The sequence below is a fragment of the Spermophilus citellus genome, assembly GCF_964194105.1.
Source record: "Spermophilus citellus genome assembly, chromosome: 11".
NCBI lineage: Eukaryota > Metazoa > Chordata > Mammalia > Rodentia > Sciuridae > Spermophilus > Spermophilus citellus.
The window spans coordinates 82,740,959-82,766,576 of record NC_138192.1 but is presented as its reverse complement, the minus strand read 5'-3'; the positions used below and the strand labels follow the sequence as shown (position 1 = coordinate 82,766,576).

The following is a 25,618-nucleotide window of genomic DNA, read 5'->3' as shown; positions in this document are numbered from 1 at the left end:
TAATGATTATCTAGGCATTCTCTTGCAGAAGGCAGAAGGGGCAGTATTAATGAAAAGTATTCACTTTCTCCAGTTGACTCCAATGCTTCTTATCCTCATTGTGAAAGACTAGAAACATCATTGTTCATCTAAGTCTTGCTTCCCTATAAGTATAGTACGAAGGGGAGAATCAGCACTATATGCAACTTTAAGAAGATTCCTGGAAAGTACTTTTACAGTTGAAGTCTATTCAAGGCTGAAAAGGGGACAATGAGAATTAGATATCTGAAGAGAAGTCTGAAGTCTTAGTCTTTTGTTTGAGTAAATAATTGGGTGAATTGAAGGCTTCCTACTTAGGAAATATAATAATACTTGATATAATTTTTTGATCGGTTTAATTGGAGAGGTTGTAATTAGATACCAGGAGTATCTTATTGATTCGGCTAGTTGTTGAGCCACAGGTCTCATTTCTCTAGAAATAGGGCATACAAAAGGGTTGGAGTTGTGGGACAGGGGAAGTATTACACTTGGGGAGCAGGCAGTAGAGGGTAGATGTAGAGAACTTAGAAACAAAAATTAGATGAACTGCAAGTCAGTCTGTCTTCTAGCCTCACCATCTACTGATAATATATAAACAGTCACTGATTAAATATTCTTGCTCATCAGGCACCATTTTTGACCCTCTTTGGTATACTACTTCAAGCAGATTTTTCATGTAGAATTTCAAAAGGTCAATGCATAGGCAATCAATCCATGAATGTGAATGGAAAAAAGTTGTATTTGTTATTACTAATCTCACTAAAATTTAATGTTTCTTTCTGTTAGGAATATAGGCCACAGACTATAACCTTAACAGTCTGTTGCAGATATCTTTAATATGGTTTTTGGCTATGACAAAAGTTGTAATTTGGCCTACTGTCACTTCTTATTATTGAATGTGTTAAGGAGCTCATAGATTACTATATCAAACTTAAATTTCCTATGTTTTAAAGACTATATTTCAATATTCTTTGTAATTCTGTATTTCTAGACGGCTCTGTCTTCATCAGACTTCCAGAGAACAGTCTGGAAGGAAAAAGGTTAAGACTTTCTGCAGCTGGAATCTAATTCCAGATAATAGTTATAAAATCTGTAGAATTTTAAAGTTTTAAAAGTTAAGACGTTATAAATTTTAGTGAAACCTTTGGGGCTAAATAATTGAAAGTCTGTAGCCATCTATCATTTAGCTGGTGTATATAGCTGTAGGACTACTGCCTCAGCAGATGTAGTCTTTAAAATCCTTAGAACAATGTTCCATGTGACTTTCCCTTTTTCGGTAATTATTACCATTTCTTAAAAAAAATTAAAACATTTAATTTTGTTGTCTCTCTGATACTTTTATGGGTAGAGTCATAATAAAATTTCCTTTCTGTGGCCTCTATTTGGGTTATTTTTATTGTGGTTTCAGATTTTTTAAATTGCATTTATTTTAAAAGGTTTCCACAAAAGACAAGTTTAAGTGAAGCAATATAATACAAAATAAGCAGGCATTGAATTTCACTAAAAAAATTGGTTTTTTTTTAGTGAACATGGACATAAGAACAAAATATCCTTACATATTTTTACATAATCTTACCATATACTGAAGGGAAATGGTTTGTAGTTTGGTATTGTATGTACAGTAAATCAGATATGATTTAATATAATCTGTGTAATCCTATGAATATATTTTACTATACTTAAAACTCATTTTGTGAAAACAGTGTTAATAAAAAACTACTTAATAGCCTGTTGCTATTGTAATTGTTGACAAAGTTTTAATTTTTATTGAAATTCTTTTTAGCTTAGCATACCAAAGGATGAGCTGGGAGGCCCTAAAGAAGTCAATCAATGGTCTTATCAATAAAGTCAACATTTCTAATATAAGTATTATTATTCAAGAGCTTCTTCAGGAAAATATAGTTAGAGGAAGGTAAGTTAATTATTTTATTTGTAGTATTTCGTAGTATTTTTTTCAAAGGAACATAATATCTGTTATATCCCATAATTATTGGTGTATTATGCTGATTCATTTTAATAGTAGTTGAAAATATTTAATTAAAATATAGTTCTTACTGTGCACAGTGGTTCATACCTTTAATCCCAGGGGCTCAAGAAGCTGAGGGTGGAGGATTGCAAGTTCAAGGCCAGCCTCAGCAATTTAGTGAGATCCTGCCTTAAAATTAAAAAAATAAAATAAAAAGGGCTGGGAATGTGGTTCAGTGGTTAAGCACCCCTGAGTTCAATCTCAGTACCAAAAAAAAAAAAAAAAAAGTACAGCTCTTATAAAAATATAAGCTACTAAAAAATTACTTATACCCCACTGTTAAAGGTCTTATGGAATTTTTTCTTTTTTGAGAAACTTTTGTATTACATGATTTCTGCACAAATATTTGTTTACTGAATGTCTTCAATAATTTAAACTCCTGAGAATAATGAATATTACAACATACTACCGCAAGCCAGTTTAATTTCTTTTTTTTTTTCTTTTTTTTTTTTTTAGTCAACAGGTAGAAATTGTATTTGTCATAAACGACAATGTTTTAATGTATGTATTGTGAAATGGCTATATCAGCGTATTTAACATATGCATTAGTTCCTTTTTTTTTTCTTTCATAGGGCTAGGGATTGAACCAAGGTCTTGTGCAGGAGAGGCAAGCATTCTACCAACTGAGCTATATACCCAGCCCACCTTAGTTACCTTTTTTTGTAGTGAGAACATGTAAAATCTATTCTTAGTAATTTGCAATTATACATTATTATTAACTATAGTCTCTTTAATATATAGTAATTTTCTTGATTTTATTCCTTCTGTCTGACCAAAATTTTGTATATGTTCATCTCCTTGATCTTCCTACTTCCAATCTCTGGAAACCACCATTTTATTCTATTTCTATGAGTGCCACTTTTAGATTCCACATATAAGTGAGTTCACATCATATTTGTCCTTCTCTGCCTGACTTCTATCTCTTTTCATTAATGTCCTCTTAATTCATTCATGTTGTTAAAATGATAGGATTGCCTTCTTTCTTAAGTCTGAGTAGTATTTCATTATGTGTGAGTGTGTATGTGTATGGATGTACACACATGTATGTGTATATATGTATACACACCATCTTTTCCTGTCTATTCATCATAGACATCTTGGCTATTGTAAATAATGCTACCATGAATGTGGGAATGCTGATATATCTTTGACATAATGTTTACGTATTCTTTGTAGTGGGGAATGTCGAATCATATGGTAGTTCCATTTTTCATTTTTTGGGAGAACCTCCATACTTTTTTCTGGCTAGACTATTTTACATTCCCAATAACAATTTACAAGAGTTCCCTCTTCTGAAGGCTTTGGCAACACTTATCTTTTGTCTTTCTTAGAACAGCCATTCCAACAGATGTCTTATATTCTTAATTTGCATTTCCCTGATGATTAGTAATGTTAAACATTTCATTTATCTTTTGGCCATTTGTATGTTTTCTCTTGAGAATGTCTATTCAGGTCCTTTGTCCATTTTTAAAATCGAGTTCTGTGCTTTTTTATGATTGATTTGAGTTCCTTATTTATTTTGGATATTAGCCCCTGATGAGTTGATGGTTTACAGATATTTCCCCCCATCTTCTAGGTTGTCTCTTGACTTTATTGATTATTTTCTTTGCTATGCAGAAGCTTTTTTAGATTGATGCAGTTTTATTGATCTATTTTTGCTTTTGTTACCTGTGCTTTGGGGGTCTTATTAAGAAAAATCATCACCCAGAGCAGTGCCATGGAGCTTTCTCTCAGGAGTATTTTTGGTCTTATATAAGTCTTTAAGCCATTTTGAGTTGATTTTTCTTTAATATGTTATAAGGTTTGGGTCTGTTTTTATACTTCTGCATTTAAATATCTAGTTTTACCGGCTCTGTCTACTAAAGAGACTATCTTTTCCGTATTATGCATTTTACCACCTTTTGTCAAAAATTCTTTGAAAATGTGTATTGTTCTGAGCTCACTGTTCTGTTCTCTGTTGGTCTCTGTTCTGTTTATTTCAGTACCATGCTATTTTGATTACTATAGCTTTGTAGTAAATTTTATTATTGGGTAGTGATGTCTCTTTGTTGTTTTGCTAAAGATTTCTTTGGGTACTTGAGGTCTTTTGTGGTTCCATATGAATGATCAGGTTTGTATTTTCTATTTCTGTGGGAAAAAAAGTAAGTCATTGAGAGGAGACTGGGGATATAACTCAGTTGGTAGAGTGCTTGCTTCGCATGCACAAAGACCTGAGTTCAATCCCCAGCACCCCACACACCCACAAAAAAAAGTCATTGGAATTTTGATAGGGATTGCATTAAATTTATAAGTTGCTTTGGAAAGTGGAAGCACTTCATACCATTGATTCTTTCAATCCATGAACATGGACTGTCTTTCCATTTATTTGTATCTTCAGTTTCTTTTGATAGTGATACATAGGTTCAGTAAAGATCTTTCACTCCTTGGTTAAATTTATTCCTAACTTGTGTGTGGGGTTCCCCCCCCCCTTTTTGGTAGTTCTTAAAATTAGGATTATTTTCTTAAAATTCTTTAGGGTAATTCATTGTTAACATATAGAAATGCTAAGTTTTGTGTGTTGATTTTGTATCCTTCAACTTTATACTAAGTTTATTCTAACAGATTTTGGTGGAGCTCTTCCCGTCTTAGAAAATAAGTAGACTTAAAGAAGTTACATGGATTGCTTAAGGTCTTTCTAGATTGTAAGCTGGGTTCTTTTATTTTCTGTTTTAATGATTCAGTTCTGATATATAAACCTGCTAACAAGTAAGACATTTTTTCCCCTAGCCTTTGGCAATCCCATAATTATTTGTCTTTATAGTACCAAAAATAACTTCAGTTAGCCCACTTTGCATCTTTTCTGTTCCTCCTCAGATGCACATAATACCATGACAATTTCAGGGAGTTTCATTTCAGTGAGTTTTTATTGTACTGTCATTGTTTTCAAATTAATCTTGCAGTGCTTTTATTGTGTCTTTTTCTTTGATAGCAGTATTCCAAATCTTCATTTTTACTCCAATAAATTAGACTTAAAATTGTAAACAACTCAAATTTGTTTTTAATCACAATATTACTTTGCATAAATATGGACCCATATTGGAAACTTTATATACATCAACTTTGTACTTTTTACACAGGTCATTTTTTTAATCATGATTTTAAAAATGTTAAATTATTTTTTTTGAACTTTAAAATTCTCAAGTTGATGATTTTTTTATATGTAACAAATTCAAGAAAAGAAGAATTACATTTAGAAAGGAGTTTTGAGAGAAGTTGCAGTAAAATCTCTCTGTTTTACAAAAGTACAAATTCAAGTTCTGTGTTTTCAAAGGCATTTATATTTATTAATAAGACATACTCATTTTCTAGGTAAAGTGGTGAGAAAGTAGTCCTGATTGAGCTTTTAGGATTATTTACAAAGGAATAATATTACTGAATGTTAAGTATTTGTTTCCTAATTAATTGATTTTTTTCATTACTCATTTTTATTTTTATTTTTTTTAAACAGAGGACTCCTGTCCAGATCTGTTTTGCAAGCCCAGAGTGCTTCTCCAATCTTCACCCATGTTTATGCAGCATTGGTGGCAATAATCAACTCAAAATTTCCACAAATTGGAGAATTAATCCTCAAGAGGTTAATTCTTAATTTTCGAAAAGGCTATAGAAGAAATGATAAGGTATGTATGGATGGCTTGTAAATAGACTGTCACATAGAGAGTCTAATAAACCAGGATCAAAAATAAACAATGCTGATTGTAGGAGTGCTTTTTAAAGACCATATTTCATGAGAACTTTTTTGGTTCTATTAAATGTTTCTGACCACTAATTATGAGTCACAAAAACGATGGCTATAATTCCTGACTTGTAACTTGCCAGTAATGGCAGTGTTTCACATATATTACTTTCACATAAAAATTATCCTTGTGTGTTAAATATCTTAAGAGTGTCTTCACAGACTACAGATTTTATAGATAAATGAAAATTGTTTTTTATAGATTAACTTTGTCTCTACTTTCACTTTTCAGCAACTTTGTCTGACTGCTTCAAAATTCGTGGCACATCTTATTAACCAAAATGTGGTAAGTAATTATCTTCAAAACTTGGTCATGTTTAGTGGCATTAGACCATGGTCTTAATACCAGGTAATACATCTGATTTTGTTTTGATTGTAGTCCTTGAGATTAAATACCTTGGATGATATTTTAATTTCCAAACTGCAATAAATGCATTTAATATTTTTTAATAAAGATGAATCAATATTTTAACTACTTTGTCAAATTGATCTCACTTAATACTATACATATATGTATAGATAGATAGATAGATAGATACACACACACATACATATATGTACATAACTGCTGTTATTTCAAAGAATTAATCATTTTCTAAAACAGTAAAGTTGGTATCTCCTCCTCTCCTTTCTTTGTGCCTGGTGTTCATGAAAACCTAATAAATATCTGACATTCTACACAAAACTTGATAACCTGCAGCAACTACATATCTGTAACCATATATTTTTAATCAGTTTATAAAATATAGGAGATTTAATAATTTTAATGTTTTGAAATGCAAATCATTTTATTCTCTTCTCTCTCTGTACTATCCATTGGAACCTAATAAATATATTCTTAAAAATCTCTAGTCCCTGTAAATAAACAGATATTTATAAAATATGGTAGATCAAATAATTTTAATCTGTTTAAATGCAATTCATAGTATTTTTTGTTCAGTTTTATTGTTCATTTTATTTTCATCTGCTACTTGATAGCTTCAATTTAGCTTCTATTTAACCTTGAAAATGGTAAAATTGTTCTTGTTCATATTCAAAGGTTTTCTTTAGATCTATATTATATTTTTACTGTGTATAAGAGGAAGAATTTTGAAGTCACGCTCTTTCCTTTTCAGTTTATTTTTATTTAAAAACTTCTATTATAATTGTTCACACATTGATTGTAGAAATTAATGGGCTTCACGTCATTTCTATCCCCCCTTCTTCTACCCTCTTCCATTTTCCATTCCTGTTCCCTAATAGTTCCTTTTCTACTTTCTGATTTTTTTTCTTCCAGTTTCCACATGTAAGAGAAAATATGCAATATTTGTCTTCCTATGTCTGTCTTATTTAACATGCTGCCCTCCATTTCCATCAACATTTTCTTACAAATGACAGGATTTCATTCTTAATGGCTGAATAGTATTCCATTTTGTATATCTGTCATATTTTCTTGATCCATTCATTTGTTGATGATTACCTATACTGATTTCCTACATTGGATATTGTGAATCATGCCCACAGTTAATTTTATTTCTCTAACATTATTTCTTACGTACCTGAAAGTCTTTCCGTTCTTTGAAATCTTTTAGATGTTAACCTAATTGCTTGTTATATTATTGCATGAATAACTTGCTACTGAAGACCATGGAAACTTAATTTTATATATCTGTAACTACAGAGATATGCTTCTTTTGAATGTGTATTATACTTTGGAAATTTTTGGCATTGCCACAAAATGTAAAATACTTAGAACATTAAATATTTTGCATCTTCCCAGCTATTCTTGTCATTGATGTAACACTGTTTGACCCTCCTTCTTCCCTTTCCCCACAAAGCAGGATGTATTTTTGATGTTGTACACAGTGTGAAAAGGATATTCTGACTTGAGATTTTGTCTCGTTCCTTCCCCATCTCAAAAAACATGTCTTATAAATGCATATGGATGGCATTTCAAACAGTGTTTCTAGTTAATTTTTTTTCATAGCAAACTATTCAGTAGATTTTTATATTCTCCCTGCCATTATTTACAAATATTAATTTTTGAACATGGCCCATGTAAATACTATAGTTTATTGTGTACCAGAAATCATTAACTTAATTTTGTGGTAAAATTAGTATCCATGTAACTAGGGAACTATTTACTATTTAACAATTATTTATAGAATGAATTAAAAATTAATATAAAGAGTATGATCCTAGAGAAAGGTATTATAACAAAAATCCTATTTCTTATAGTGATTATGAAAAGATTATTTCATTAAAGATTAGTATGTGTTTTTTCACTTAGAGTTTTGAGATTATCTATGGCATTTCTTGTACTGAATGTCTAAAAAGAATATTTGCTAAAGTTAACTTAGTTGTATTTGATGTTAAGATTTTAGAACAATCATCTATAAATTCCTAAGAGGTAAAAAATGAAAATGATAAAAAATTGTATCATCATGTGTTTAATATGATTATTGTTGAAACATATCCTGGTTTTTAAAAATTATTTTTAATAGTAGACTAATATATGTAAAAGCGTTTTTTTTTTTCTCCTATATCTCTGCATTCTCTTTAAGGCACATGAGGTTTTATGCTTAGAGATGCTCACTTTGCTCCTGGAAAGACCAACAGATGATAGTGTTGAAGTAGCCATTGGTTTTCTCAAAGAATGTGGCCTCAAATTAACACAAGTGTCACCAAGAGGTATCAATGGTAAGTGTATATTCTTGGTTTGTATATACATGTATTTTTTTTTTTTTTAGAATCATATTATTTATTGCTTATTTTGCTCTTTTTTTTTTCCTGTGTAACTTAAGCTATCTTTGAACGCCTTCGAAACATTCTGCATGAATCTGAAATTGATAAAAGAGTTCAGTATATGATTGAAGTGATGTTTGCTGTACGGAAGGATGGATTCAAGGATCACCCTATTATCCTGGAAGGACTTGACTTGGTTGAAGAAGATGATCAGTTCACCCATATGCTTCCTTTGGAGGATGACTATAATCCAGAAGATGTTCTTAGTAAGTCTGAGTGTTGGGGAATGGGAAGTGAGGCACCCAAAAAATATAAATATAGAAAATAAACATTTAACTTTTAATTTCCTTTTTTAAGATGTTTTCAAGATGGATCCTAATTTTATGGAGAATGAAGACAAGTACAAAGCTATTAAGAAGGGTATGTAAAATTTTATAAAAAAATTTATTTTGGATAAGTAGAAGCAACTTAGGTGGTTATATAATTTTGGTAGAAAGGAATATTTATAGATCACTGATCTTCATCCTGTGAGATCTGTGATCTTATGAAGCAGTTCTCTTCACTGCTTTTTCGTTGTAGTATTTGGTTAACATATTATTGCTTAATTCTGAATCATTTATTTTATTGTCTCTTCTTACATTCTTTATAAGGTATTCAATCCTTAAGTCTCACCCCTCTTAAGAAACATTCATAAATTACCAGTGGCCTTTGTTTAACCTCTTTGCCAATTATAGTCTGTGCCCCCCAGTTTGATATTCAGTTAATTGGTATGCATTATATAAGTGCTATACTTTATTTCATCTTGAGAGCAGGTTGATGTCCTGATAAAATTAGTCTGAGATTATTACCTAATAAGTTCATAATTATTGTTATTTGTACATCATTAGTGTATTGTAAGCATTAAATCTGAACAGATTTTGCATTTTTTGTTTTTTCTTTGACATTACTGGCCACATGACTTGAAACAAGTTACTTGTTTGATGTAAGCATGAATCTTATTCATTTGTAGAACGATAAATGAAATGCTTTTGTGTGTATTGTGTGGCCCCAGAAGAAGTGTTCAGACTATGAATATATATAATATATATAAGCTATATTACTATTATTATTTTCCTAAAACTAATATCCAGGCCTACTTATATAATAGTTTTATGAGTTTATTTCCCTTCAGTTGTGAGTTTTACTTGAGAAGAACATTCTCAGGGAAGCTCTTAAGAAAGCAGAGACATGGAACTCTCTCTTTGCCTGTATTCTTATGCTGTAGTCCTGCTTAGAGTGGAAGGTAAAAGTATAAACAGCCTTCTATTTCTATGCAGTATCCTAAAAACCTGATACAGTAATCAGGTCTTTGCTTATATATTAATTTCTGGAGAGCTTTTCACTGCCACTGGTCAGATTCCTTTTTTCTCTTATTAGTTTCTAAACATGGAGAACTTGATAAACCCATTTAGCCTTCACTTTTTTTAAACTTCTTTTCCTGCAGTAAAGGTACCAAATGTATGTTTATTTGTTTGTTTGTTTTCTATAACTGTTTTACCTGGTATGATTTCTTTGTTTTTTAAACTTAGAAATTCTCTATTTTGTTAGGGTCTAGGCAGTTGGCCAATACCTGGAAAGGTAGTTTTTTTCATTTATTACAGCAGTTCTCAAATTCTTTGATCTCAAGATCCCTTAGCAGTCTTGAAAAATATCATTGACTCTAAAGAGTTTCTGTTTATGTGTGTTATATTTATTATTATTTATTATGTTAGAAATATACAGAAATATTTTATAAAAGTAATTCAGTGAGATGAATAGAATATTTTATGTGTTTTGCCAAATTTAGTGTCTAGCCTAATAGGAATCTAAAATAGTATCAATGAATTTTCTGTTACATTACAAACCATTGGTATCGTATGTCAGTAAGCTAGGTCTCTAAGCCAGAAATGATTTTGCAACTTGTTGTATTGGTCATTTGGAAAATGATACTGATTTCCTGAGTTATGAGCATCTTCTAAATGTTAACAGATTAAATTTATCAAAATCAAATTAACATTAATTAATATAATATCAAGAAATCACACTTGTTAATTTATTGCCTATCTCAGCAGGAAAGTCCAGTTATTGGGAAGTGAACAGGCTCAGAGAGATAGATATAGGTTTTCCAGAAATAAAATTTTCTCTTGAAATTCTGAATTTTATCATGGTGGCAGATATTGTTAGTTGTTTTCCTTGAAGTAACAGTGTAATTTTATTTATATTTATGAAATTGATGGCCAAATACCTAACAACTATAGTTTGTTGGCCATTTCTTTTAAGAAAAACTGGAAAAAGGAAAGTAGCAATTCATGTTGCAACTCAAACAGTCACACTGTTTCTTATTCTTGAGATCACCATCACCTCTGTGCATCTAGATTTAACAGAAGTGTTCATATATGAACTTAATATTTTGTTGCTCAGAGAGTGATAAAGACATATCCTCAAGGACTGAGATTTAATAAAATTAATGTTTTACTTGTTCGTCAAAGACAGTTTTTAAGTGAAACAGCCTTTTTTTTTCTACTGCAAGTATGGCCCTAAAGAATGCATTGATTGTTGGTACAGTTTGGTGCCTTGATTTGCTCTTAGCTTACAGCAGTTTTAAACTCAGTACTTATGAATCATCTTTGTATGTATCAGCATGGTGAAAATGGAGGTAATGTCTTGGTATTATTATGAGAAAAATTTTGACCTCACGGACCACCTGAAAGGTCTCAGCAGACCTCTGAAGATTCATAGACTATTCTTTGAAACCACTGCTTTATTCATTTAGTGAAATCCAATTGCCATTGCCTATGTGATTTCAGTAAGTAAATTCTGAAGTAGAGAAATGAGAAGAGGATGATGTCAACTATTAGAAAATTCATTTGACCTTCATTCTTCTGTAAAATGTTCTAGAGCTGGCATAAAAAAAAATGACCACAGCAGGAAGTGAGCACAGCTTTAGTAATTAGCACCTTAGAGTGACCCAGGTGTACTTGTGTTTTAGGTTTTATAGCATTTGGGAAAACAGCAGGAGTGCCTGTCTTCATACTATTGAATATTAAATAGTTTCTTCTTTTTAAAGTCTGTCTGAGCTGTGTTGCATAAATAACTAGACATTTTAGTTTATTTCTTGAAGTCATATTTGTTAGAAATATTCTTAAGACTTAGATAAGAACTGAATGACCCCATCACATTTTTGTAAAGTGATTTGTTCTTCATAGTATGGAGTTCTCTGCTAACATTAAATATGTAGTTTCTGATTTATATTGCTTAGTTAAATAAAAAAGAGGTAGCATTTTCCTAAAAATGAATTGGCTCCAAAATTGTATTAAAAAGCTCACTGATTTTAATAGAAATGTGAAATATTGTCTAGGTTTGTAAAATCTTGATCAGGCTACTAATAGCACTGTTAGGCAAAATATAAATTTTAGTTTTTGTCATTTGTTTACTATTAATTAACATTGATTTTAGTCTCTTAAGTCATTTTCATTTAATATTAAATATGAGATGTATCATAAGAAGTTACAAATGCAATAAAATGATTGTCTTAATAAAATCTTAAAGGCCTTAAAACTTCAGTTTTAGTTTTACACATAAAAAATCTTTGATTGTAACATTCAGTTTAATATATATACATTTTAATAAAGATCTCATTTATTAAAAGTGAGCAGGAAATTATACAATTATTTCCTCTCCCTTTTTTTTTCCCAATACATTGTTACCTTAAAACCTTGTTTTCTATATCAAGCTCTCATTTTTTCATAAAAAACTGTCCTTTTGCTGGTGATGAGATACTTTGACTTCCATATGCTAGCTTCCATTCCTAAATTTTTCAAGATTCTTGCTCATTTGGAAACCTTCATGTATTTTTTCTTTGTTCTTTTCATCTCTTCCTTGATTTGTGGCCACTTTTTAATATAGCAGAAGAATAATTGGTGTGGCACTCTCTAGTGAAATCACTCATAATGCTTTCTGACCATTTGGACATTGACACAGGTTTGGATCATCTTTGTTGGCCGGTAAACTGGTACAACACTATGGGTTTCCATGAACTTAGAATTATTGTCTCAGAATGAGATATATGTATATTACTTGCTCATTAGTTTTTTTCTTAAACTTATTTGGTCTTATAGAAATTCTTGATGAAGGAGATAGTGATTCAAACACAGACCAAGATGCTGAAAGTAGTGAAGAGGAGGAGGAAGAAGAGGAGGAAGGAGAAGAAGATGAAGAAGGTAAAGCTGTAACATATTTAAATAATAGTGTTGAATACTCTAAAATTAAATTAATTCTAATATAATACTACAAAACAATGATGCTACTGCATCTAGTAGGTGAAGACTAGGAATATTGTTAAATAAGTTATATCACAAGGCTGCCCTCCACTAGAAAGTATTAATACAACCTCAAATGCCAGCATTGCTAAGATTGAGAAATCATGCTCTAAAAGGAAATTCATGTTTTTAGCAATATAATTTTAATTTTGCATTTTATGTCTTTGATAATATTAGAAACTAGAGAAAAGGTATATTCATGTGGAGTGCATGTGATTTATGTAACCCTGGCAAGAATGTGACAGATGTGAATGACTAGATATTTGCTATTCATTTTGGCAAAATAAGAGTGGGGAGACCAAAAGCTATATTTGTACAGAAGCAGAATGATGTTCTTCCTATTCCCTTTGATTACATCATTTCATAGAAAAATAAGTAGGAACTTTACTATGGTTAAATCTAATATTTATTAGAATTTATATGTAAACCAGACATTATTTACAGGCATTATTTATTTGAAAATATTAAAAGTATCTTTTTCTTTTAGGGAGTATAATATATTTTAGTTCTGTCTTGCAGTATAATTATTTCAATAACATATTTTACAAAAATAGATTTAATTTTTCCAGCATTCTCTTTAAATAATCTAACTATCCGTGTACTACATTATACTTTAAAAGTTTCTTTGTTTTATTTGGAAAGACTGTCCAGATAACAACAAATATGCATAAGGCAAATTTTCATGTATTAAATAGCAGACAATTTTGATAAATACACATATTTATAGTGGATCCATCCAGCCTGTCAGGATTGCAAAGCATTTTATTAAAATTAATATTTGCCTGTAAGTTATAGTTTTTCCAAATTATCAGAATATTATTTATAGTTATAAATAATAGCAGCATGAATGCAGTCTTCCCTAATATCTAAATGAACAGGTGACTCAGAAATAAAAATAGTTTTCCTCGCTTGATTCTGGACTACATGCTAACAAAATGATATGATAACAGACTTGAAGTATTATTACCTTTAATTAGGTAAATACTGATTTACACTGTAGAAAGGATTATTATTTTTATTATTAAAGTATAAGAGACTCTAAGTGAATGTATTGAAAAATATTATATCAAGATACCTTTTCATTTCTTATTTATTATTCTAATTTTGTAATTGTTATGTTTAATTTCTTTCAGGTCAGAAAGTGACTATCCATGACAAAACAGAAATTAATCTAGTCTCATTTCGTCGTACAATATATCTTGCTATTCAGTCAAGGTAAGAGGATAATTGCTCAGGTTATTCTTTTTAATTAATTTATTAAAATATTGTTGTTGGTGGTATTGGTGGTGGTGGTGGTGGTGGTAAAAGAGATTAGGGATTGTTTAGAATCTGATAACACAAAACTAGAGAACATTTCAGCATTCTCAGCACCCATATTTATGGACCCATTCTATGTCATCTCTTATAGTTAAATACATTTATAAAACAACTCTGTTAAAAACTAACACAGGATTTAATTATGTAATGGGTACTTAATGTTATTGTTTTGTTTTCTTTAATTTGGTTTCTAATTCTGGTTCTAAGCAGAGAAGCTCTGTTTTGATGACTTTGGGATACTGATTTGCTATGCAGATAGAAATAAATGGAAATGGAAATAGGATTTGAGACTTGGGAAGGTTTTGAGGACCCTTTGAAGTCATATTAAGGAAGAACTACAATGATGTCATAAAAACAAAACCTATTTCCTTTGAAGACTATGAGTTTGGTTTTGAAGATAAATAAGAATATTAAATGCTAGTGCGTCTGTTAGGTTATATGTGAAATCAACCTATTGATTAAGTGGGCAGTGTTTACATTTTACAGTGTAGGAGGAATGTTTTCTCAGTTTTGTTTTGTTGCTAGGTTTTGTATATTTCCATTTAGTATGATGTAATAGTAATAATGAGTCATAAGTAGGAGTCATCCTGTTTTCAGTCTGTCTGAAAACTTTTTGGCTTTAGATTCATTTTCAAATATTAAACAGCAGAACATGGGTTAGAAATTATTTTGGTTTGTCCTTACCTATTTCTTTGCCTTTTACATGAAAAACTATAAAGTATCATTTTTCTATAAACTAAAGTAGAAGAGAAGAAATTTTTTGTTAAAGGTAAATAGTCTCAATAATAGTTTGACCTTTCATTTGTGTGTTCTTTACAAATCTAATAGTAATCAGATGTGAGCAGCAGGTTCACTGTTGGTAGCTTTTTACGTTAACTTTGAGGAGTTACAGGTAAACTCTTTGAATAATTATTTAAAAGAAATCTTTTGTTGTTGTTGTTGACCTCAAACTTTAATCTCTGGATCACATAAAGAAATGAAAAATTAAAGCTTTGGGAAACAGGACAGCTTCTATCTGCTTCATAGTGGTACGGATCCTAGTTGTAAGTCTCTTATGTTAGTATTAGGAGTTCCAGTTCCTAAATACTGAATTTAATATATGACAAGGTTAGAAAAAAATAAAAAAACACTTTAATGCATAGGTATTTAAAGAACTTGGATAGGAGAATTATCAAATTAAATAATAAAACATGATTAAAATGTTATAAAATATGGAGACAAAGAAGTGCTGTTATTGGAAAAAGTGCTGTTATTGGTCATTAAAATAGCTGAAGTGGCTTCCTTTTAAAAAAAAAAAAAACAATGATACTCAGTCTTGATAACTTTTGTGAGATAGACATACACATTATTTATTGATGGGTAGACTATCCAGGTCATTTGACCCTTTCTCATTATTATATTTCCCAAAGAAATGAATGTTGATAGAGAAGTATATGTGGAATTTTTCTGGGCAAAAAAAAAAAAAAAAGGAAGAAGATCAATCTAAGATAAATAGTCTAGGGGTTGGGGTTGTGGCTCAGCGGTAGAGTGCTTATCTAGCACATGCAAGGCCCTGGTTTCGATCCTCAGCACCACATAAAAATAAATAAATAAAATAAAGGTACTGTGTCCAACAACAAATTAAAAAAATGATAAATAGTCTAAATGTACAATTTATGCCACATTGAAAATCAGGTTAATGATGAATTATTATAAATGTGGGCATAGTCTGATACAGTTTTAGGTGAGGAAAAGTTTAAACTATATAGAACTGCAATATCTTAACAAAAAAATAGACAAGCAGAGTAGAAATGATACAGCAACTTATTATCAGCAGTTATCCTGAGAGGAGTTTGGATTGTAGTTTGGATTGTTTTAATGTCTTTTTCCCCATTTTTTTTTTTAATTTTCTAAAAGTCTTGCAGTTATAGCTTACCAAGCTAGAAGTCAAGAATACAATATAACCATCAAGCAAGGCACATGACTTTGAGGGCATTATATGCACACAATTTACTTTTAGAAATCGTATAAGTTTTCATAACTCTGTGGTGGAGATTTCAGTTCTTAAATTTTTGTTGACTAGTCTCTCTAGTACTCTTATATTCTTATTGTTATGACTCCTTAAAATTATTCCTTTTTACTTAATACAAAACATAAAACTACATTATTGCTTTCCTATTAAAATAAATTATTCCTATTATTGCTTTTAAATGATGTTCTAGTCTGATTTGACATTATTAAAGTTGTAAGGTAGCATCACAGGGAGTCCTACCATGTCCCTGCCAAGTTAAATGTTTCTTAAAATGGAAAAGTCAACAAGCATTTTTAAACACAACTTGAAAACTTGTATCATATCAAGGCAGTAATTCAGTTCTGTCTTCTTTTTTCCTTACCCTCTCCTCAACCACTACTAACCTAACCTGTATTAAACCTAGAAGTCATTTTATTTAGCAACCTGAGAACTAAAATATCATGCAAATTTAATTCATTTAATAAGTATAATAGTGCAACTTCAAAACAATCTTGTGTGTAAGAATCATCAAGTACGTTTTTGATAAAATAAGAACTTATTCAGTTTTGAAACAATAAAATAACAATATGGATGATTTTAGGAAGAAATCTTTTGACTTTAGAAATAGAAAGATAATGATATTGCCAAAGTTCACTCATAGTTTTATAGAACATTTCATAATTAATATCACCTATAATAATGCAGTTAATTCTTATAACTGATAGATATGGTATATATATTTGGCTATGTATGATTAGCACATAAACTGTTTATTATATTACAGAAACATGGCTTGCTCTACAAGTTATATTATTCTGCACCACAGTTTATTTCACTAAGTCTATGAGGTAGGCAGATGAATATACTATTCTCAATTTAAAGGGGAGATTTGGGGGAAGCAAGAAGAAACCTTGTTTCTATAGTTAAGGGATATTACAAATTCTCAACTAGGAAAGAATGCAATCATTTTTATTTATTTTTCAAATTTTATTTGCATTCTTTCCTAGTTAGCAAACTTTCATTACTTTTACTAAGTAAAATATGTAAGTATAATGACTTATACGGACACTTTTGTTACTAAATTTTTATTCCATGAATTTTAAGTGTGTTAACTTGAAATAATCAGTATTATTTTTAGAACTCATACAGTTGTACTCCATCAAACTTAAAAGGACAAGTAAAAATAGAATTAATAAAGATTCTTTGTCAAGTTCGAAGGCTCTTATCCATGGGCTTTTTTGTTTTTGTATGAATATATATTTTAGGAATGATTAGTTGGAATATTCTGCTAAAAATTTATTGAAGTATTTTGATATTCTCAGATATTTACACATTTTCTGATTTACTCCATAATAGTTAAAAATCCTCCAAGTTAGGCTGGGATTGTGGCTCAGTGGTAGAGCACTTTCATAGCATGCATGGGGTACTGGGTTTGATCAGTACCACATAAAGAAAAAAAAAACTAAATAAATAAAATGAAGGTATTGTGTCCACCTACAGCTAAAAACATTTTTTAAAAAATCCTCCAAGTTCACATTCTTAAAGTTAGGAAACCAGTCTAAAACATGTCTTATCTTTATTCATTCACAAATGTGTGGATAAATATGTGAAATTGTTATGATCTGGAGTAATCTAAGGACACATGATGACTAAATGAGATATCCTAAATATGATCCTGGACCAAAAAAAAAGAGGACATAATGTGAAAACTGAAGACATGTTAATCACAAAAAAATAAATCAAGAACAAAGAAAATGGACTGTCATGCATACTTTTAGATAAGAGGAAAGTAGTAAAATTTTTTCATCACTTTGACATTTTTCAGAAATTCCAATTTTTTTTTTTCTGAGTAGTCATTCTAGTTTTAAGAGCTAGAAAAGAAAATAATAACATCTTTTACATTTTTTTATTGGTTGTTCACAACATTACAAAGCTCTTGACATATTATATTTCATACATTAGATTGACATGGGTTATGAACTCCCAATTTTACCCCAAATGCAGATTGCAGAATCACGTCAGTTACACATCCACAATTTTACATAATGCCATATTAGTGACTGTTGTATTCTGCTACCTTTCCTATCCCCTACTATCCCCCCTCCCCTCCCCTCCCATCTTCTCTCTCTACCCCATCAACTGTAATTCATTTCTCTCTTTGTTTATTTTCCCATTCCCCTCACAACCTCTTATATGTAATTTTGTTTAGCAATGAGTGTCTACCTTCATTTCCATGCAATTTCCCTTTTCTCTCCCTTTCCCTCCCATCTCAAGTCTCTGTTTAATGTTACTCTTTTCTTCCTACTCTTCCTCCCTGCTCTGTTCATACTTGCTCTCATTATATCAAAGAAGACATTTGGTATCTGTTTTTTAGGGTTTGGCTAGCTTCACTAAGCATAATCTGCTCTAATGCCATCCATTTCCCTGAAAATTCTATGATTTTGTCATTTTTTATTGCTGCATAGTACTCCATTGTGTATAGATGCCACATTTTTTTTATCCATTCGTCTATTGAAGGGCATCTGGGTTGGTTCCACAGTCTAGCTATTGTGAATTGTGCTGCTATGAACATCGATGTGGCAGTGTCCCTGTAGCATGCTCTTTTAAGGTCTTCAGGGAATAGTCCGAGAAGGGCAATAGCAGGGTCAAATGGTGGTTCCATTCCCAGCTTTCCCAGGAATCTCCAAACTGCTTTCCAAATTGGCCGCACCAATTTGCAGTCCCACCAGCAATGTACAAGTGTACCCTTTTCTCCACATCCTCGCCAGCACTTGTTGTTGTTTGAATTCATAGTGGCTGCCAATCTTACTGGAGTGAGATGGTATCTTAGGGTGGTTTTGATTTGCATTTCTCTGACTGCTAGAGATGGAGAGCATTTTTTCATGTACTTGTTGATTGATTGTATATCCTCCTCTGAGAAGTGTCTGTTCAGGTCCTTGGCCCATTTGTTGATTGGGTTATTTGTTATCTTATTGTCTAGTTTTTTGAGTTCTTTGTATACTCTGGATATTAGGGCTCTATCTGAAGTGTGAGGAGTAAAAATTCGTTCCCAGGATGTAGGCTCCCTATTTACCTCTCTTATTGTTTCTTTTGCTGAAAAAAAACTTTTAAGTTTAATTAAGTCCCATTTGTTGATTCTAGTTGTTAACTCTTGTGCTATGGGTGTCCTATTAAGGAATTTGGAGCCCGACCCCACAATCTGTAGATCTGAGCCAACTTTATCTTCTATCAGACGCAGAGTTTCTGATTTGATATCAAGCTCCTTGATCCATTTTGAGTTAACTTTTGTGCATGGCGAGAGAAAGGGATTCAGTTTCATTTTGTTGCATATGGATTTCCAGTTTTCCCAACACCATTTGTTGAAGATGCTATCCTTCCTCCATTGCATGCTTATAGCCCCTTTATCAAATATAAGATAGTTGTAACTTTGTGGGTTAGTCTCTGTGTCCTCTATTTTATACCATTGGTCCACCCGCCTGTTTTGGTACCAGTACCATGCTGTTTTTGTCACTATTGCTCTGTAATATAGTTTGAAATCTGGTATCGCTATACCGCCTGATTCACTCTTTCTGCTTAGAATTGCTTTTGCTATTCTGGGTCTTTTATTTTTCCATATGAATTTCATGATTGCTTTATCTATTTCTACAAGAAATGCCGTTGGGATTTTGATTGGCATTGCATTAAATCTATAAAGAACTTTTGGTAATATCGCCATTTTGATGATGTTTGTTCTGCCTATCCATGAACAGGGTATATTTTTCCATCTTCTAAGATCTTCTTCTACTTCTCTCTTTAGGGTTCTGTAGTTTTCATTGTATAAATCTTTCACCTCTTTTGTTAGGTTGATTCCCAAGTATCTTATTTTTTTTGAGGATATTGTGAATGGAGTGTTTTTCCTCATTTCCATTTCAGAAGTTTTGTTGCTGATATACAGAAATGCCTTTGATTTATGCGTGTTGATTTTATATCCTGCCACTTTGCTGAATTCATTTATTAGTTCTAGTAGTTTCTTTGTAGACCCTTTTGGGTCTTCTAGGTATAGAATCATGTCATCTGCAAATAGTGATAATTTAAGTTCTTCTTTTCCAATTTTTATGCCTTTAATTTCTTTCGTCTGTCTAATTGCTCTGGCCAGTGTTTCGAGAACTATATTGAATAGAAGTGGAGATAGAGGGCATCCCTGTCTTGTTCCGGATTTTAGAGGGAATGCCTTCAACTTTTGTCCATTCAGAATGATGCTAGCCTGAGGCTTAGCATAGATAGCTTTTACAATGTCAAGGTAAGTTCCTGTTATCCCTAGTTTTTCTAATGTTTTGAACATAAAGGCATGCTGTACTTTGTCGAATGCTTTCTCTGCATCTATCGAGATGATCATATGGTTCTTATCTTTAAGTCTATTGATGTGGTGAATAACATTTATTGATTTCCGTATGTTGAACCATCCTTGCATCCCAGGGATGAATCCTACTTGATCATGGTGCACTATTTTTTTGATGTGTTTTTGTATTCGATTCGCCAGAATTTTATTGAGGATTTTTGCATCTAGGTTCATTAGAGATATTGGTCTGTAGTTTTCTTTCTTTGAGGTGTCTTTGTCTGGTTTCGGGATCAGGGTGATGTTGGCCTCATAGATGAATTTGGAAGAGCTCCCTCTTTTTCTATTTCCTGAAATAACTTGAAAAGTATTGGTATTAATTCTTCTTTAAAGGTTTTGTAAAACTCCGCTGTATACCCATCCGGTCCTGGGCTTTTCTTGGTTGGTAGTCTTTTGATGGCTTCTTCAATTTCATCTATTGATATTGGTCTGTTCAGATTGTCTATATCCTCCTGACTCAGTCTGGGCAAATCATATGACTTAAGAAATTTATCGATGTCTTCACTATCCTCTATTTTATTGGAATATAGATTTTCAAAATAATTTCTAATTGTCTTCTGTATTTCTGTAGCATCTGTTGTAATATTGCCTTTTTCATCCCGTATGTTAGTAATTTGAGTTCTCTCTCTTCTTCTCTTCGTTAGCATGGCTAAAGGTCTGTCGATCTTATTTATTTTTTCGAAGAACCAACTTTTAGTTTTGTTAATTTTTTCAATAGTTTCTTTTGTTTCAATTTCATTAATTTCCGCTCTGATTTTAATTATTTCTAGCCTTCTGCTACATTTGCTGTTGTTTTGCTCTTCCTTATCTAGGGCTTTGAGTTGGAGTGTGAGCTCATTTATTTGTTGCTTTCTTCTTTTTTTGAGGAATGACCACCAGGCGATGCACTTTCCTCTTAAAACTGCTTTCATTGTGTCCCATAGATTCCGATATGTTGTGTCTGTATTTTCGTTTATCTCTAAGAATTTTTTGATTTCCTCCTTTATGTCTTCTGTAACCCATTGATCATTCAGTAACATATTGTTCATTTTCCATGTGATGTAGGATTTTTCCTTCCTTCTTTTATCCTTGATTTCCAGTTTCATTCCATTATGATCAGATAAAATGCATGGTATTATCCCCACCCCTTTATATTTACTGAGGTTTGCCCTATGGCATAATATATGGTCTATTTTTGAGAAGGATCCATGTGCTGCTGAGAAGAAAGTATATCCATTTGATGATGGTTGATATATTCTATATAAGTCAGTTAAGTCTAGGTTATTGATTGTGGTATTGAGTTCTATAGTTTCTTTATTTAACTTTTGTTTGGAGGATCTGTCCAATGGTGAGAGAGGTGTGTTGAAGTCTCCCATAATTATTGTGTTGTGGTCTATTTGATTCTTGAATTTGAGGAGAATTTGTTTTGTGAATGTCGCAGCACCATTGTTTGGTGCGTAAATATTGATAATTGTTATGTCTTGTTGGTGAATGGTTCCTTTTAACAGTATATAATGACCTTCTTTATCCCTTTTGATTGACTTAGTCTTGAAGTCGATTTTATTCGATATGAGGATGGTCACCCCTGCTTGCTTACGAGGACCATGTGCGTGGTATATTTTTTCCCATCCTTTCACCTTCAGCCTGTGTATGTCTTTTCCCATCAGATGTGTCTCCTGGAGGCAGCATATTGTTGGATTTATTTTTTTAATCCATGATACCAGCCTATGTCGCTTTATTGGAGAGTTTAAGCCATTAACATTCAGAGTTACTATTGATATGTGGTTTGAACTTCCATCCATGTTTGATTGTTTATCTTTTTTTAAAAAAAAAAAAAATTTAGTTTGTCTCTCCATGATTGTCTTTCCCCTTGCCCTCTGTCTTTACTGCGGCACTTCCCACTGATGGTTTTGGTTATTGTTTTTCATTTCTTCCTCGTGTAGTGTTTTGCTCAAAATGCTTTGCAATGCTGGTTTTCTGGCTGCAAATTCTTTTAACTTTTGTTTATCATGAAAGATTTTTATTTCATTGTCATACCTGAAGCTTAATTTTGCTGGATACAGAATTCTTGGTTGGCATCCATTGTCTTTCAGTGTTTGAAATACATTGTTCCATGACCTTCTTGCTTTCAGTGTCTGTGATGAAAAATCCGTGGTTAACCGTATTGGTTTACCCCTAAATGTAATCTGTCTCCTTTCTCTTGTAGCTTTTAATATTTTCTCTTTGTTCTGTATATTGGATATCTTCATAACAATGTGTCTTGGCGTTGGTCTACTGTGATTTTGTGTGCTCGGTGTCCTGTATGCATCTTCAATTTGTATATCTGTTTCCTTTTTTATTTCTGGAAAGTTTTCTGTAATTATTTCCTTCAGTAAGTTTCTCATTCCCTTGGTTTGAATCTCTGTACCCTCTTCTATCCCGATGACTCGCAAGTTCGGTTTCTTAATGTTATCCCATAATTCTTGGATGTTTTTCTCGTGATTTTTTACCAGCCTTTCTGAGTTGGCTAGACTCTTTTCAAGATGGTGTATTTTGTCTTCATTATCTGATGTTCTGGTTTCTACTTGCTCCACTCTGTTAGTGATACTCTCAATTGAGTTTTTAATTTGGTTTATCGTTTCCTTCATTTCTAGAATTATTGTTTGATTATTTTTTATAGACTCTATCTCCTGATAAAGATGCTTAACTTCTTCTTTTATCTGTTTGTGAAATGCATTCTCAATGTGTTCTTTCGCTGCTTGAATTTGCTGTCTTGTATCCTCTTTAAGGTTCCATTCCATCTGTCTTAGGTGTTCCTTGAGTTCTTTATATGACCATTTTTCTGATGACTCTAGGTCCTCCTGAATATTTAGGCTGTCCTGCGTTGTTTGTACTCCTTTTCTTCCTTGTTTTTTGAAGCTGCTCATGTTGTTTCTTGTTCTGTTTGACTGCTGAGTTACTGTTTACTCCTATAAATTAGTTTGATGCTTGGGAGGAAAGGTATTTGAAGGGAAGGGAAGAAGTCTCTAAAGAGAATGAGAGTAGGCAGGTAGAATTCAAGAAAAAAGGGGGGATAAGAAAAATGAGAAGACTAAAGAAGAAAAAGAATAGGAACTAAAAAAGAAAAAGATTTAAAAAAAAATAATAATAATAATTAAAAAAATTTAAGTTAAAATTAGTAGAAAAAAAATTTAAAAAATATTTTGTAAAAAAAAATTAATAAAACAACAAGAAAGAAAAAAATGAAAATGAAAGAAAAACCTAAATCAAAAAAAAAAAAGGAGAAAAGAAAAAGAAAAAAAAACCTAATAACTGCAGTCTTAGAGTTTGATTAACTTCTCTTCCAGTAGATGGCGCTGTGCCCACCAGGTCAAGTTTCTCCTGTCAATACGCGGGAACCAATCACTGTGCAGCAGCTCCTCCCAGACTGGGCGAGTCTCCAATCCTGAGTGTCTAGGGCCTCCTCTTGTGTCTAGTCACTTCCCACTTTTTCTCTAGCCAGGCCCCTCTCACCACAATACTGGCTACAAGCCAAGTCTGCTGCTCCCGGGAGCCCTGGAGCCCTGTTTTCATGAACGACTGGGCACACTCTTCCAGTTTGCCATTCCCTCAGACCCTAAGCTTGTAGAGTTTGGGGCTGAGAATCCTCAGCGGCTTTTACTTGCCCTCTGGTATCCACTTCCCGTAGGTGGTGCAAGAGGCCTCAGCAATCAGCCCAGGTGGGAGCGGTATTTCCGCTTGCGAGACCCGCACCACCTCTGATTCCCTCGGGCTGGCTGAAGCACTCACAAGAGAGCTGGGAGGTGCCCTTAGGGGAGAGCTGGGAGGGGCTCTTAGAGTTTTCCCGATGTGTGGAGAGGCAAGGCTATGGGATCACACACCTGTTTCAACAAAGTTATCTCCGCAGCAGTCTGATGACACGGTTTCCCTTCGCCGGGAGACTAATTCTACTGGTGGGTCCTTCTCTCCCTAGCCCCGTTTCAAACCTGTGGCCTCTACTTATGAAGGCTCGGTAGGCATTTACCTTCGTAGGATGAGAAGGGCTGACCCGTTGTTTCAGCGGGATGAATTAATGCCGAGTCATAGCTGTTTGTCTGCGGGAAGCAGGTGACCGGGAGTTTGAATTCAGCGGGCCAGAGCTCAGTGCGTGTTCTCGGATCACTTGGATTTTAAATTGTCGCTCATCTTATCAGCTGTTTCATATAATTCGGCAGCTCAATCGCGCGGTGAAGCGTCTGCTCTGTGGTGCTCTGTGGGAGGCGGCGGCAGCGGCGGCGGCAGCGGCGGCGGCCTTCGGGACCCCCGGGGAGGGGGTGCGGGTTGGGGGAGGGGAGGCGGCGCCTCAGGCCACGCGGTCCGGGTACCGGACACGCAGGAGAGCGGGCGGGGTGGGGGAAAGAAGTTGAGATCTAAATTTAGAGACTGAGCTTGGGAGGAGAGACGGCTGGGGAGAAAGAAGCAAGGTGGAAAGGCGGAGAGGAGAAGGGGAGGGAGAAGGAGAAGGGGTTGATGGAGCCGGGCGGCTCGGGCTGCAGCCTTACTGCTCGCGCTGAAGTCCTGCTGTACTAATAATAACATCTTTTAAAATGTTTTGGTATGGCTGTATTATTGTGTGTGTGTTAAATTTTATGTACTTGACATGAACCAGTATGTTTATTTTCTTGGTAGCTCTGTAATATTCTTTTTAAAAAATGTTTTATTCATTCTAATCAGTTATACATGACAACAGAAAGCTTTTTGATTCATTTTTCATAAATGTATCACAATTTTTCATTTCTCTGGTTGTACACGATAGAGTCACACCACATATACAGTCATACATGTACCTAGGGTAATGAAGTTCGTATCATTCCACCATCTTTCCTACCCCCATGCCTCCTCCCTTTCACTCCTTCCCCTTGGCCCAATCAAAGTTCCTCCATTCTCCCCACTCCCACCCAAATACCCCATAATGGATCAGCATCCACATATTAGAATATTCAGCCTTAGGTTTTCTGGGAATGGCTTGCTTTGCTTTGCATGCTATTCTCTAACTTCATTCATTTACCTGCAAATATGTTATGGCTGTATTATTGAAGTTTGTCAATACTAAGTATTATTG

The 25,618-nt window shown here is 32.9% G+C and overlaps 1 protein-coding gene across 4 annotated transcripts in view; it reads left to right on the top strand.

The window, feature by feature from the left end:
- CWC22 (CWC22 spliceosome associated protein homolog) overlaps positions 1 to 25,618 on the top strand; it is a 63,722-nt gene that overhangs the window by 23,628 nt on the left and 14,476 nt on the right. For all 4 annotated transcript variants that reach the window (XM_081262262.1, XM_081262259.1, XM_081262260.1 and 1 more), the window contains exons 6-13: positions 1,802 to 1,930; positions 5,532 to 5,700; positions 6,049 to 6,102; positions 8,360 to 8,495; positions 8,600 to 8,806; positions 8,898 to 8,960; positions 12,677 to 12,778; positions 14,011 to 14,092. In XM_081262262.1, coding sequence (XP_081118388.1) covers positions 1,802 to 1,930; positions 5,532 to 5,700; positions 6,049 to 6,102; positions 8,360 to 8,495; positions 8,600 to 8,806; positions 8,898 to 8,960; positions 12,677 to 12,778; positions 14,011 to 14,092 — 942 coding nt within the window. The remainder of the gene's footprint in view (positions 1 to 1,801; positions 1,931 to 5,531; positions 5,701 to 6,048; positions 6,103 to 8,359; positions 8,496 to 8,599; positions 8,807 to 8,897; positions 8,961 to 12,676; positions 12,779 to 14,010; positions 14,093 to 25,618) is intronic.